This window comes from Monodon monoceros, unplaced genomic scaffold (genome assembly GCF_005190385.1).
Source record: "Monodon monoceros isolate NGI ecotype Baffin Bay Population unplaced genomic scaffold, NGI_Narwhal_1 Super_Scaffold_18, whole genome shotgun sequence".
Lineage (NCBI taxonomy): Eukaryota > Metazoa > Chordata > Mammalia > Artiodactyla > Monodontidae > Monodon > Monodon monoceros.
In genome coordinates this window covers 92,837,718-92,850,985 of record NW_021703774.1, presented here as the reverse complement: position 1 = coordinate 92,850,985, position 13,268 = coordinate 92,837,718, and the positions used below count along the sequence as shown (strand labels likewise).

General features: G+C 46.2%; 1 protein-coding gene across 1 annotated transcript; it reads left to right on the top strand.

The window, feature by feature from the left end:
- Positions 1-10,063: 10,063 nt before the first annotated feature.
- Positions 10,064-12,419, top strand: GPR88 (G protein-coupled receptor 88). The gene is made up of 2 exons (XM_029230208.1): positions 10,064-10,784; positions 11,139-12,419. The coding sequence occupies exon 2, from the start codon at positions 11,208-11,210 to the stop codon at positions 12,357-12,359; it is 1,152 nt and encodes a 383-aa protein (XP_029086041.1). The 5' UTR covers positions 10,064-10,784; positions 11,139-11,207; the 3' UTR covers positions 12,360-12,419.
- Positions 12,420-13,268: the final 849 nt, after the last annotated feature.

Sequence of the window (13,268 nt, the reverse complement as noted above, 5' to 3'; positions counted from 1 at the left end):
TGAGAAAGGCATAAAAAAAAAATAACTCATACTGACCCACAGAGATTGGAAAGTTGACTGTAGATTAATATTTCATTCAAAAAAGTTTATGAGAGGCTGCCAAGGAGCTACAGATATAAAGTAAAAGTCCCTGTGCTCAAGTTCACAGTCTTGGGAAGAACACAGACACCTAAATAATGCCCATGCAGTGTGATGACACCTTTTTCCTGGGAAATGCTGGCAGTCCCGAGGAGAGCGTGTGGGTAAAAGAGGAGGCTTCCCAGAGCAGCAAGCATTTGTTGAGATGGTTTTGAGGACAGCAGGAGGTGTAGAATTAATGTTGGTCTTTTTTTCCTAATTAAAAACCTGAATATGTTCACCCAGCAAGGAACTCGAAGAAACAATAATCTTGAGACCGGTGGAGTCACCTGCTGTGGTGATTCCCACCAGCTCTCTGCCCTAGCAGGATCCATACTTTTGAGACTTTAAGGTGGGCCCCAGAGGAGATGAAGTGGTTTGCGGGACAAATGAACTGCCTGCTCCATCCTTCCTGCTTTTCCACAAATGTACAAAATCGACTAAGGGAGGGGGGCAGGGTTGTGTGTTGGAGGGGGTCATAGAGGGACTGCAGGAATAGAGGCATGAAAACACTTTAACTTTATTGGAATGTGACTTTCCTGACACTCAATTTCCTCAACTGGCTGCTTTAAAGGATGTATATAAATGTAACATTAAAATGATTGTAAAGTGAGATTCATATGGAACTATGATTCTAAATTCTGGCTGCATGAGAATCACTTGGGGAGTGTTTTAAAAACAGTGACGCCAAGGTCTTACCTCAGAGTAATTATACCAGAAAGTGGTGCATGGGGGCTGAAATTGCTTTTTTAGGCTTTAAAATTAAACAAAAACAAAAACTTCTTCATTAATTACTGGTACACAGTAGGATTAAGGAATTGAGGGGGAAAAGCCAAGGTTTCCAAATATTTAACACTGTCTTTTTAAAATAAGATATTTAATTGTTCAGAGTGGCTTTCAAAATCAAGATTTAGATTGAGAAATAATAAGCTAAATAGGGCCCCTCCCCCATCTATCAGTTAACAAATATATTGCTCAAGGGCTTGTGCTCAGAACCCAAGGGAATAAGGGAATAAAAAGAAGGGGGAAAAGGGTAAGAAGGTATCTTCTCCCCGCCTTCATCTAAGTCTTCAAGGAGTTCACAGTACAGTTGGGGAAATTATCTAATCATGTATTGGTTGGGTTTTTTGTTTGTTTGTTTGTTTTTTGGATTGTGAGGGATACCCAACTTTAACCAGCTTAGGACACAAGGAGCTTATAGAGCCCAAGGACTAGGAAGTGGCTGGACTTAAGGTAAAGCTGGACCCAGGATCTGGAAACCAGCAGGTGTGCCCTATCTCTTTCTCTGCATGGCAGACAACAGGGCTGCTGGGAGCTGCTGCTTTATCGCAACTTCAGCTTCAGTCACCTGGAGAGGTACTGGCTGCCTCTCAGACTCAAGCCCACACCTCTGGGAAGGGACTCACATTCACCTCTGGACTTACAAACCATATCTAGTGGGTTGGGATTGGGCTCACAGAAGAACAGGTCACCTCCTGTTGAAATCAAGTGGAGGATAGATTTCTGAACAACAGGTGTTCTAGTCCCAGAAGAGCAGGTGGAGGGAGGGGTTTGCTGGGCCATCAAAACAAGCGTCCACTACACTGTTACAGGACAAGAAGGTTACAGGACAACCCTGGAGGACAGTGTGGTGCAGATGTAATGAGCAAAGGAATAGTACAGAGTACTGCTAGCCCCACCTGAAGAAAAGCCGGACCTTTGGAGCAGCCTCTTGGCAGGGTTGGGTCTATGTACACACTTAGGTTCCCCACTGCGTGTGGGGTATGGAGGTGTTTGGGAAGAAACGAGGTGGTGCAATAGCGTGTTTGTGCACAGAGAATCACCACCTACTCCACACCCAATGGGCAGCAGCACGGGAGGGGTTAGTTTTATCTACAGTGTTTGAGGGACACCTAAGTGGAGATGTGTGTGTTACAGTCAGAAATGGGGCAAAGCCCCCGACTTTTAAATTCCAGGACAGGGAGGCTTCTCACACATATTTAGCAGCTGCGTTCACCAGGGCTCATGGGGCTGGCCCAGTATCCAGAGAAAGCCTTCAAGGATTAGAAAATAAAGGAATGTGCTGAGAAAAGGGCTTCTGGAAATTGATGGGGATTGGGTGCCTTATTTCTGAGATGAGGAAAATAGAAAATATTAGTTTTTCTAACCACCACTGATTGCCTAGATGAGTCAGAAATAGGGTAGCAGCTTCTGGTCGTCTTGCTCCCTAATCTAATTTTGACTTTAAAATTATAAGGAAATTTCTTAGATTTTTCTTGTTGTTTCTTTCCTGATCTTGTCAATCTTGCTTACCGTCATCATTAAGGATGGTGATAATTGTGATCAGACACCCAAAAGTGTATGATTTTTTTTTTCTTTTCGGTGATATGTGAAAACACACACACACAGCGCTCTCTTAAAGTAATTTGATCTCATCACTAAAACTACCTAAAATAATTCCTAAACACTTGACAACATGAAACTCTCTCCATCCAGTTCCTATCTCTTTCAGACAGAAATATTTTTTAAGCAGATTTAGAAAATAAACTATATTAAACCGCTTACTGGAAAAAAGTCACTTCTGGACAGAGACCAAGCCAAAGCAATTTTACTTCAAATTGGTTTTCCTGGAAAAGCTGAAAATGTAGTTCAGAAAAGCAATGCCTTGGCAACTTTACAAATCAACACTCAGAAACTAACAAGATCGGTCTACATATCCTCCACTGCAGTGATTCTCAAATACTAGTGTAGGAAAGAATCTCCTGGGGAGTTTGTTAAAATGCAGATTTCCGGGCCCAGACAGTAACTCTGACCCAGACCCGGGTGGTTTTGGTACAGGAGATTTGAAGATCACAGTTCAATTAACTGAAAAGACAAACAGAGAGATTTATAAGTTGATAGGACTAGAAGGAGGAATTGTGTTTATTATGTTGTTTTGCTATGAAGTTATTTTGTTATGAGGTAAACACAATTTATCTCTTAGCGCACCTCAGTGGAGCCACCTGTCTTAGTGTCATGGGACAACTTGGTTCGAGGCACAGATCCGTCACTGTGTGTGTAAGTAAGTCATTCACTCTCTTTGGGTTTCAATTTTCTTTTTTGTAAAGTGAGGAGACTGGATGACATCAATGGTCCTTAACCATTTTGAGATTACAGTCTCCTTTGAGCAGCTAATAAAATTATTTTATCTTTTCTCCAGAAAAATACACAAATACACACATACATTTTTGCACACAAATTTAGGGAGGGTGACATTTCCCTTAACAACCTCACAGGAAATTCCTATGGCAGTGACGCTCAGAGCTAGAGAGCTGGCTCATCTAAACTATGTTTCATACCCCCTCCCATTCAGATTTGTTCCATTAAGGGGCATCCTCCGCTCTCCACCCCCTGTAGGGAACCACCTTTGTCACCAATAGGTGTGGCACACTTATAAGATGACCACTTCATGAAGCTGTTTGCATAAATTTAATCATTATGTGACTCCTCAGAGGCAGTTGACATGATCTTCAATTTACAAATGAGAAAACTGAGGTTTGTAAAGGTGCAATCACTTGCCTGAGGTCACATGCTAATAACAAACAGGCTTTGGATTTGACCCTGAGCTCTTAACCTCTCTGGCTGGATAATTCTTTGTCGCGGGGTGGGGGGTGGGGTGGGGTGGTGTCTGTCCTGTGCCTTGCGAGATGTTTAGCAGCATCCCTGGCTCTACCCATTAGATGCCAATAACATTGCCCCACCCAAGTTGTGACAACCAAAAATGTCTCTAGACATTGCCAAATGTACCCTGGGGGGCAAACTAGCCCCCAGCTGAGAACCATGCTACACGGTACACCCCCCTGATCACTTTACTATAGTGAGCTGATGTCACTGAGGAGGAAATAGAGAATCTCTCTGAGGGCAGGAGAAAAGTTGAGGGCCATGATGACAAGGTCTCACGGACCCCAGGTAAAGGGCTTCAGGATAGAACAAACTATAGGTCATTTTCAGCTTCATAATTCTCTAAATTCTTAATTTCTAAAAACTCGACCATTGAGCTTTGTGGTAATGGTAGAATGCTCACACGCAGTTGAATTATTCCTAAGTTTGGCTGTGAAACATCAAAAGCTGTTGCTCTTTAAAAAATCTCTTCTACGGTCCAAACTGGCCCATACCCCACAATTCCCAGTTGTGTTACTTCTGAGAGACCAAGATCTGAGGAAGTACAGCTGGGATTTGAAATGGGATTTTAGACTGCCTCAGTGTTGTGCTCAGTGAAGCTGCGCTGTGGCTTGGCTGACAGCAGACCACAGGAAATGAGCACTTTTTCAGTGCTGCCACTTACCCCTTGATTTCGCAAAGCACTTGAGACAGTTGCTAGATCTTGTTTTGGTGGATTATGAAATTGAGTACTAGAAAAGTCCACACTGGATCCTGTCACGGGTGGGGTTATATGAGGAGGGGTTGTTAGGAACAAAAGTTCTATTTAAAGAAAATCTGGTGGCATAAAGCATGAAGATATGGTTACATGAAGCTTTTAAAGTGTTTGAGAAAAATCGCAACACTTTGCAGCATGACTGAGGCTGGTTGTATCTCTTGAGAAGCAAATTGAGATAGAAATTTTGATCCCACATATCAAAGGTTCCCAAGGGACCTATTCAGTCAACAAATGTTTAAGTATTTCCAATGTGTCAGGCACTCTGATCAAAAACAGAGCCTGGCCCTGGACTAGCTTATGGTTTGGAGAGGGAATAAACATAGCCGGGAAGCCTGGCTGTGGCTGGGATATACTCGGGTGCTTTGGGGGCACCCAGGCTGGACACTCGCTCGTGGAGATCAAGAAAGGCTCCTTGCACGAGGCGAAGCCTGAGCTCATACCTGGAAGCTGCGTAGGACTTAGCTAGGCAAGAGTGGGGCAGATTGTGGAGATACAGCCATGAGAAAAGCATGCGCTGAACAAATAGAGATGCCCGGATGGGAAGGAGAGGAGAGGCTGGGCCACACTCAGGAAGGGCACGCCCACAGCATGGCTGGAGCACAGGTGAGGAGTGAGGATGCAGTGGAGAGGTGAGGATGTAAGAGGTCACGTGGGGATTTATGTGGGACCGTTTTAAGACTTCTGCAGACCTCAACACTTTTGGAGGTCCCATCACAGGTCATATCAAACATGAAAATGTATCCTGATTCCACCTTAAACTAATTTATGAATAACAATGAGTTGAATTGCAGTTGACTATTTAATAGCATGTCCCTTTCTATTTCAAAGTTTCCTTTTTGTTTTTCAGAGCCAGTAATTCTTTCTTTCAGATACCAAACCTTTTCAAAGGGGATTAAAAAGCTGGCATGAAACTATAATTCAAAAAGATACATGCACCCCTATGTTCATAGCAGCACTATTCACAATAGCCAAGACACAGAAACAACCTAAACGTCCATCGACAGATGAATGGATAAAGAAGATGTGGTATATATACACAATGGAATACTACTCAGCCATAAAGAAGAATGAAATAATGCCATATACAGCAATATGGATGGACCTAGAGATTATCATACTGAGTGAAGTATGTCAGACAGAGAAAGACAAATACCATACGATATCACCAATATGTGGAATCTAAAATGCGACACAAATGAACCTAACTATGAAACAGAAACAGACTCACAGACATAGAGAACAGACTTGTGGTTGCCGTGGGGCATGGGGCAGATGCAAATTACTACATATAGAATGGATAAACAACAAGGTCCTACTGTATAGCACAAGCAGCAGTATTCAATATCCTGAGATAAACCATAATGGAAAAGAACATAAAAAAGAATGTATGTATAGCCAAATAAACTTTGCTGTACAGCAGAAATTAATACAACATTGTAAATCAACTCTACTTCAATAAACAATAAAATAAAATAAAAATGAAAAAACTAAAAAGCTGGTATGCTCTAGGCACTGTGTTTATAGGGCCCTAATCACAATGTCTTGTTTTAAACTTGCAGGTTTAAACCTGCGTAAACCTGAGAACTGCCCCCCCTCCACTGCCCAGCGTCCATTCTCTCCGTTCTCCTGCCCCTCCCGAGTTTTAGTAGGGCATGTGAGCTAGAGTGGTCCCAGCTTCTCTTGCAGCAAGGAGCAGCCATATGACTGCTGGGGTTTTGGCCACTGGGGTGTGTGCAAAAGTGATAAGTGGAATTTTCAGTTCACATCCTTAAGTAGAAAGCTGGCTCCCCCACTTTCTTTTTATCCAATCCCTGCCAGCTGGAATGTGGACACGGTAGCAGGGAAACAATGTCAGCCATGTAGACAAGGATAACATCCCAGGGCACTGGCTCTTGTACTGTAGCATGCATCAGAGTTACCTGGAGGGCTCGTTAAAACACAGATCACTGGGCCCCATCACCAGGAATTATGATTCCTGGCGATTCACAAGTTTCCAAGTGATGCTAATGCTGCTGGCCAGGGAGCACACTTTGAATACTATCATCACCCTAAGGGGTGGTAGAGCACTGAGAAGATACCTGGGTTTCTCAATGGTCCTGGGGGGTTGATCTGTCTTCCATCTGGACTGCTCATTATTTTTTTAAACCTCTATAGTTTTGGGTCTCCTTGTTACATTAGCTTAATCTACCTCAGCTAATCCACGTTAAGAACATTAAACTTCACCAAAGGAGGTGGTATAGTGTAGTGGTTGAGTATGGGCTAGTGGGTTTGAATCTTAGTTATGTCACTTCCTAGCTGAACTTGGGCAAGTTATTTAACTCCTTTGTGACTCTGTTTTCTCATCTATTAAATGGATTTAAGGGGACAAGTTTCCCTACACCTTACATCCCCTTTCTAGACCATGTTCATTACCAGGAACCCAGAATTCTGTGCCTGGTGGCCATGAATGCACTTCCATGACCTGTGTGGACCTCCTCTCTGGCTTTGCCCTTCTGATGACCGACTATGCTTTCCAGGTACCACCCTAGGTCTGAGGTGTTGCCAAGGAGTAGCTGTGTGACAAGGATGTGAATGAAACTTGGATGGGCAGGCTGGCATGTCCTACGTTAAAATAAGGCCCCTCTGGCATGTGATGGTCGAACAGAGAGTGGGGAAAAACTGGGGTGAACTGTGGGCCAGAGGCAAACTCTCTGAGTTGTCACATTCCAGTGGCATGAAACAATTTATAAATCTGAGAATTCTAAATTTGAGCCTGGCTTTCTAGCATATTTGTCAGGATAGGAGAATAGAACATGTTTTATTTAACAGTTTGATAGCTTGATTTATGATTTTAAAATATTTAGACATGTGACCTATGGACTTTTATCTGGACTCCTGCCCTGGCCTGCAAATTTAGGCCCTAGCCTGGCTACCTTGTAGGTCTGGCACGAGGACTAAATAAAACAAGAGATGAAAAATACTCAAAACAATGCTTGGTACATATGGTATGTGTACATCATTAGCAATGATGATATTAATGAGTCTCCTGAGGGCAACAGGTGACCCAGTGAAAGGTTTTAAGCAGAATGTGACATTTTCTTGCTAGTTTTCCTATAAATATTGATTAAGGGTCTACTATGTGCCTGGTACTGTTCTGGGAGCTGCCAATAATAGTAGTGAACAAAGTAAACCTCCTTTTTCCAAGGAATGTATATTAGAGTAGAGGGTAGGAAACAGATAAAAATAAATATATTTACTATGTCAAGTGATGTCTTTTGGTTTTAGAAAGATCATATTGTCTGGAGGAAGGTAAGATTGCACATAGAGTTAGAGCTTGTTGGAATAATTTTTTTTTTTTTGGTACGCGGGCCTCTCACTGCTGTGGCCTCTCCCATTGTGGAGCACAGGCTCCAGACACGCAGGCTTAGCGGCCATGGCTCATGGGCCCAGCCGCTCCGCGGCATGTGGGATCCTCCTGGAACGGGGCACGAACCCATGTCCCCTGCATTGGCAGGCGGACTCTCAACCACTGTGCCACCAGGGAAGCCCTTGTTGGGATAATTTAAAGAAGAGATGATGGTTGTCTGATGCCAGGTAGTGGCAAAGTGAATAGAGATCAGTGAAAAGATAAAAAAAAAATTAATATGGTAGAATGATGACACTTGGTGACTGACAGATATCAGGAGTAAGAGAGAAAATAAGGAATCAAGGGTAATAGCTAGGATTCTGACTTAGGCACCAGGATACTGGCGATACTGGTCACTGAGAACACAGGAGAAGGAGGAACTGATTTGGAAAGAAGAGGAAGGGATCAGTTTTGGACATCTGGGGTTTGACATACCCATAGGATAGCCATGTGGAGATGTCCAGTAGGCAGTTTTATATATGGGCAGACCTTTGATCAGTTGGAAAGTGTCTCAGTCGTGAGAGCCAAAAGCAGTGTGGGGTGGGCATTCAATGCGAGCAAAGGAAGTAGAAACAGAAAGCGAGCACTTTTGCCAGGAAAGGGAGTGAGCTGTGTAGGCACCTTGAGAAGGAGGTGAAGTGCAGGGAAACTTTATCGGATTGCAGTGATATCAGCATTTTTGTAAGGCCAATGGAAAGCAAGCAGTGGAGAGTAGAGAGATTGGGTCAGCATCAGAGGGCATAGTTCACAGAGCAAGTTCCTGTGGGGGTAGGAGGAAAGAGATGCTAATGAAAACTATTTACTGTCTCACCATGGAAAGAAATGAAACCATTTATACACACATCCATTCGTTGATTCACTAACAAGTATATTAATTATAATTGAGTACTGTTTTGATGCTGGGAATAAGATAGAAAAAATTCCCACCCTATATTATGTAAATGCAGTAGCTTAAAACAAAAACAAACCCCCAAACAAACAAAAATTTGTCCCTTTCCAGGCCAGGGCTAAAGAAGGGAGGGCCTTGGCAGAAGTGTGTGACTGCAAGGCATCGGAGTTCCCCAGCAGGGGCTTCGCTCATTCCACGCAAGGCAGCAGCTGGGACCAAGGACCTGAAACTTGAATCCTCCCCCACCACGTGAGAGGAAATTTTTATTTCAACAAGTTTTAACTATAAATGATTAGAGGGATCTCTTGCAGGCTTGCTGTGCTTGATGTACTCAAAGCCTTAAGATAAATAACAACAGATAAAAGACACTGGCAAAAAATCCCCCGACTCAACTATTAGATACCACGTAAATGGACCAAATCCATCAAGTCCTGCTTTAGCCCTACCTCCTCAGAGTTGTCATTAACTAACCCTGTTTCTGAAAGAGAGAGAGGGAAGCAGAGAGCAGAGGAGGTGCACTTTGTGCTTCATCCTGAATAGGCACCCTTAGGGACAGACTGGAAAAAACTTGCTGCCATGTGACCTGAGACTGACTACATTACATGTTAGACAGAGTAGGTATATTTCAGGTGTCAGACTAGGGTGGAGAAATGTCAAATTTATGCATGAGGATTCATAGAAAGTTCGAACAGAAAGGGCCTTGGAAGTCACTGAGCGAAACTTCTTATTTGACAAGAATGAAAACGATCCATCACAAGGCCATTTATTTGGTGGACACCCAGCTTAGAACCCAGGTGTCCTGAAACCCCACCTAGCATTTTTTTCTATTATGCCATATTACCATATTCTATATTGAGTTACATTTTCAAATAAATGATTTTCCCGGTGAAAAATGATTTGTGGGAGGTGATGACTTTTATGAAAAATTTCCCATGGGGAAGATTCCAACTTCAGACTGCAAATCTCTATCTAAGACAGACCACAAGATTAAAAGTTCTACAGTAAAGAGACAACTTTGCCCCTTAAACTGTGTATCATCCATGGCCCTTGCTTTCCCCCAGATACCCACTTGTATTTAAACTTCTGACCATTTCATTTTTACCCTCTATTTCATTACTGAAACAGAAGCCACCCTCTAGAAAGGAGTTTGGTGATGAGAAAAAAACTGAAATTATGATTGAAATTAAGACTTGGAGATTTTGTGTGGATAATGACCCATGTCCCACCTTACCAAAGAAAAAGTGAATTTCAATTAGAATATAAGTTCTCCCTGAAAATGTGGGATGGAAGAGATCAGTCGTAGGTATTAGGAGTATATTTATCTCTCAGAAAAACTCACCCCCAGGATGCATCAGACTGGGATGAAATACATTGGGGGTATATTAAATTTTATTCTAGCATTGATGGAAGGAAAAAAAAAGAAGAAAAGAAAAACGAAGCAAAGTGAAAAATAGGGTGATTGAGAGACTGAGAAAAAACAGAGAAACTTGTTTAATGACAGCACTTTCTGAGCAAGATATTTTTCTTCCCTTTCACAAGTTAGAAGCTATTGAATAATTCATGCAAGTGTGGAAAGGCTGCCTTTTCCCTGCGTGATGTATAACTGAGCAGGAGAGCGCTTCGAGTGGGTTCCCCTCATCAGCCACCACTCTTGCTTCTGAGCACGGGGTGCTTGCTCTCCTCTTGAGCTGAGCTTCTGCTTTTGCAGCCAAGCATCCTTGCTGCTGCCGCCTGACTACCTGCCCACCTGCCTGGGCTTGCAGCCTGCCACTTCACTTCCTCCAGCCCTGCTGCCAGCTGAGAAGTCTCCCTGCAGCTGCTGGTTTCTGCCTAGGGCCATGTGCGTGGATGCTGCATTGGAGAAGGAGGCACTTGGCTCCTGGCACTGATCCCAGATGAGTTTCTCCTATTGATTTCGGGACCACAGATGCTGCTGCTGAGGAGGTATTTCCTGGCATCCCTCCCTCTGCTACTGCCAGCTAAGGACCAGTCCGAAAGTAAGATACCCCCAACCCCTTACCCCTGGTATTTTTCCCAGGTGGGATATCTCTGCTTTCTCCTGGAAACTGGGGGCTCCATCTGTCATTCCCGTGTTTGTGTCTATGTGTGTGTTTAGGGGGAGAAGAGGAAACTGTTCTCTGTATTGCTCTGTCCTAGGGCTTCCCTGGTGCTTGCTGAATGTAAAGAGGCCCTTCGCCTGGCACTAGAGACATTTCCCAGGCAGGCACCTGTCGTTTGCCACCCCCGTTCTCCTAGAGCTCCCTCTCTCCCCCTCCCCCAGCCCATTATTCTGCTTCAGCCTTTTGTGTCGGTGGCAGAGGGCTGAAGGGATGTCTCTGCCCTCTCTGCAGGCGGGTGTCAGGATGCGCCGCGCTGCGAGAAGCCGACGCTAGCCAGAGAGGTGTGAAGAGTTGGCCAGAATGACCAACTCTTCCACGTCCACTTCCTCCGCCACCGGGGGATCGCTGTTGCTGCTCTGCGAGGAAGAGGAGTCGTGGGCAGGCCGGCGCATCCCCGTGTCCCTCCTGTACTCAGGCCTGGCCATCGGGGGCACGCTGGCCAACGGCATGGTCATCTATCTCGTGTCGTCCTTCCGAAAGCTGCAGACTACGAGCAACGCCTTCATCGTGAACGGCTGTGCCGCCGACCTCAGCGTCTGCGCCCTCTGGATGCCGCAGGAGGCGGTGCTCGGGCTTCTGCCCGCGGGCTCCGCGGAGCCCCCTGGGGACTGGGACGGCGCCGGGGGGAGCTACCGCCTGCTGCGAGGCGGGCTGCTGGGCCTCGGGCTCACCGTGTCCCTCTTGTCCCACTGCCTGGTGGCCCTGAACCGCTACCTACTCATCACCCGGGCGCCCGCCACCTACCAGGCGCTGTACCAGCGGCGCCACACGGCGGGCATGCTGGCGCTGTCCTGGGCACTAGCCCTGGGCCTCGTGCTGCTGCTCCCGCCCTGGGCGCCGCGTCCCGGCGCCGCGCCCCCGCGCGTCCACTACCCGGCGCTGCTGGCCGCCGCGGCGCTGCTGGCGCAGACGGCGCTGCTGCTGCACTGCTACCTGGGCATCGTGCGCCGCGTGCGCGTCAGCGTCAAGCGGGTCAGTGTCCTCAACTTCCACCTACTGCACCAGCTGCCCGGCTGCGCCGCCGCCGCCGCCTTCCCGGGAGCCCCTCACGCGCCAGGCCCGGGTGGTGCCGCGCACCCGGCTCAGGCCCAGCCGCTGCCCCCAGCGCTGCACCCGCGGCGGGCGCAGCGGCGTCTCAGCGGCCTGTCGGTGCTGCTGCTCTGCTGCGTCTTCTTGCTGGCCACGCAGCCGCTGGTGTGGGTGAGCCTGGCCAGCGGCTTCTCGCTGCCTGTGCCCTGGGGTGTGCAGGCGGCCAGCTGGCTCCTGTGCTGCGCTCTGTCCGCGCTCAACCCGCTGCTCTACACGTGGAGGAACGAGGAGTTCCGCCGCTCCGTGCGCTCCGTCCTGCCCGGCATCGGCGACGCGGCGGCCGCCGCCGCCGCCGCCGCCACGGCTATGCCTGCGGTGTCCCAGGCGCAGCTGGGCACTCGCGCCGCAGGCCAGCACTGGTGACCCGGGCAGGGCGGGCGGGAAGCGGAGATTCCCAGCTTCCATTGCCCTTGGGCACCACCGCCTCCTGATCTTGGAAAGCATCCCCTGCCTGAACGAAGACTCCTGCGGGTGAAGCTCAATAATATATCGGTGCGAAGATTTCGCCTTCGACCCCAGTGGGATACCTGAACCGAGGTTTCCGTATACATGGGGTCCGCGAAGTCATTTTCGACGGCCACCTGATTTTTACCCTTTGTTTGCGTGTTTTGGAGAAATCCTAAAGTCAGAACACCGGGAAACTTCAGGAACTTGCACACTGACATTTTGAAAGAACCGGTTAATTTCTTTCAACACAGTTTTGGAAAAACAGCTTTGATAACATAATTACCATTCCCACCTTCATCATCTTATAATATATATGAAGCGCGTTGAGTGTGCATGAGCCAAAGGAAATAATATTGAAGGAAATAATATTTATGAAGCATTTTAGAAAGTAACCTACCTTCGATAATGCTTCTGCTATAACTTAGCCTTTGTATATTAACCTGAAGAATGAAGCCACAGATGTGCACACCAGTATGAGTTGCCATTAAGACCTTAAGCCCTTTATTTTTAAAAGGGTTTTTATAAAGTAAAATCATTCCCGAATGAGATAGCATCTTAGCCAGTGAGGGGGAAAACCCCCAGATTTATTATTTTACACCCCCCCCCCGCCGCCCTTTGCACTTCTAAGACTGAAAATCGGCATTGAGTGTTAAAGTGACAGATTTCCATTGTGCTGATTGATGGTCTGAGCCAGCTATGGAATTTTGGAAAACATAAGGGGGCTATCTATTTTAGGTACCACTTTCAGGTTTTCTATAGCATGCACATTAGTTGCTACCCTCATTTTGTCATCAATTTACCTGCCTTATGAGTGTGATTGCAGCT

Excerpts from the sequence above, each read along its gene's own strand:
- GPR88 (XM_029230208.1), top strand. The coding sequence starts at position 11,208 with ATGACCAACTCTTCCACGTCCACTTCCTCCGCCACCGGGGGATCGCTG.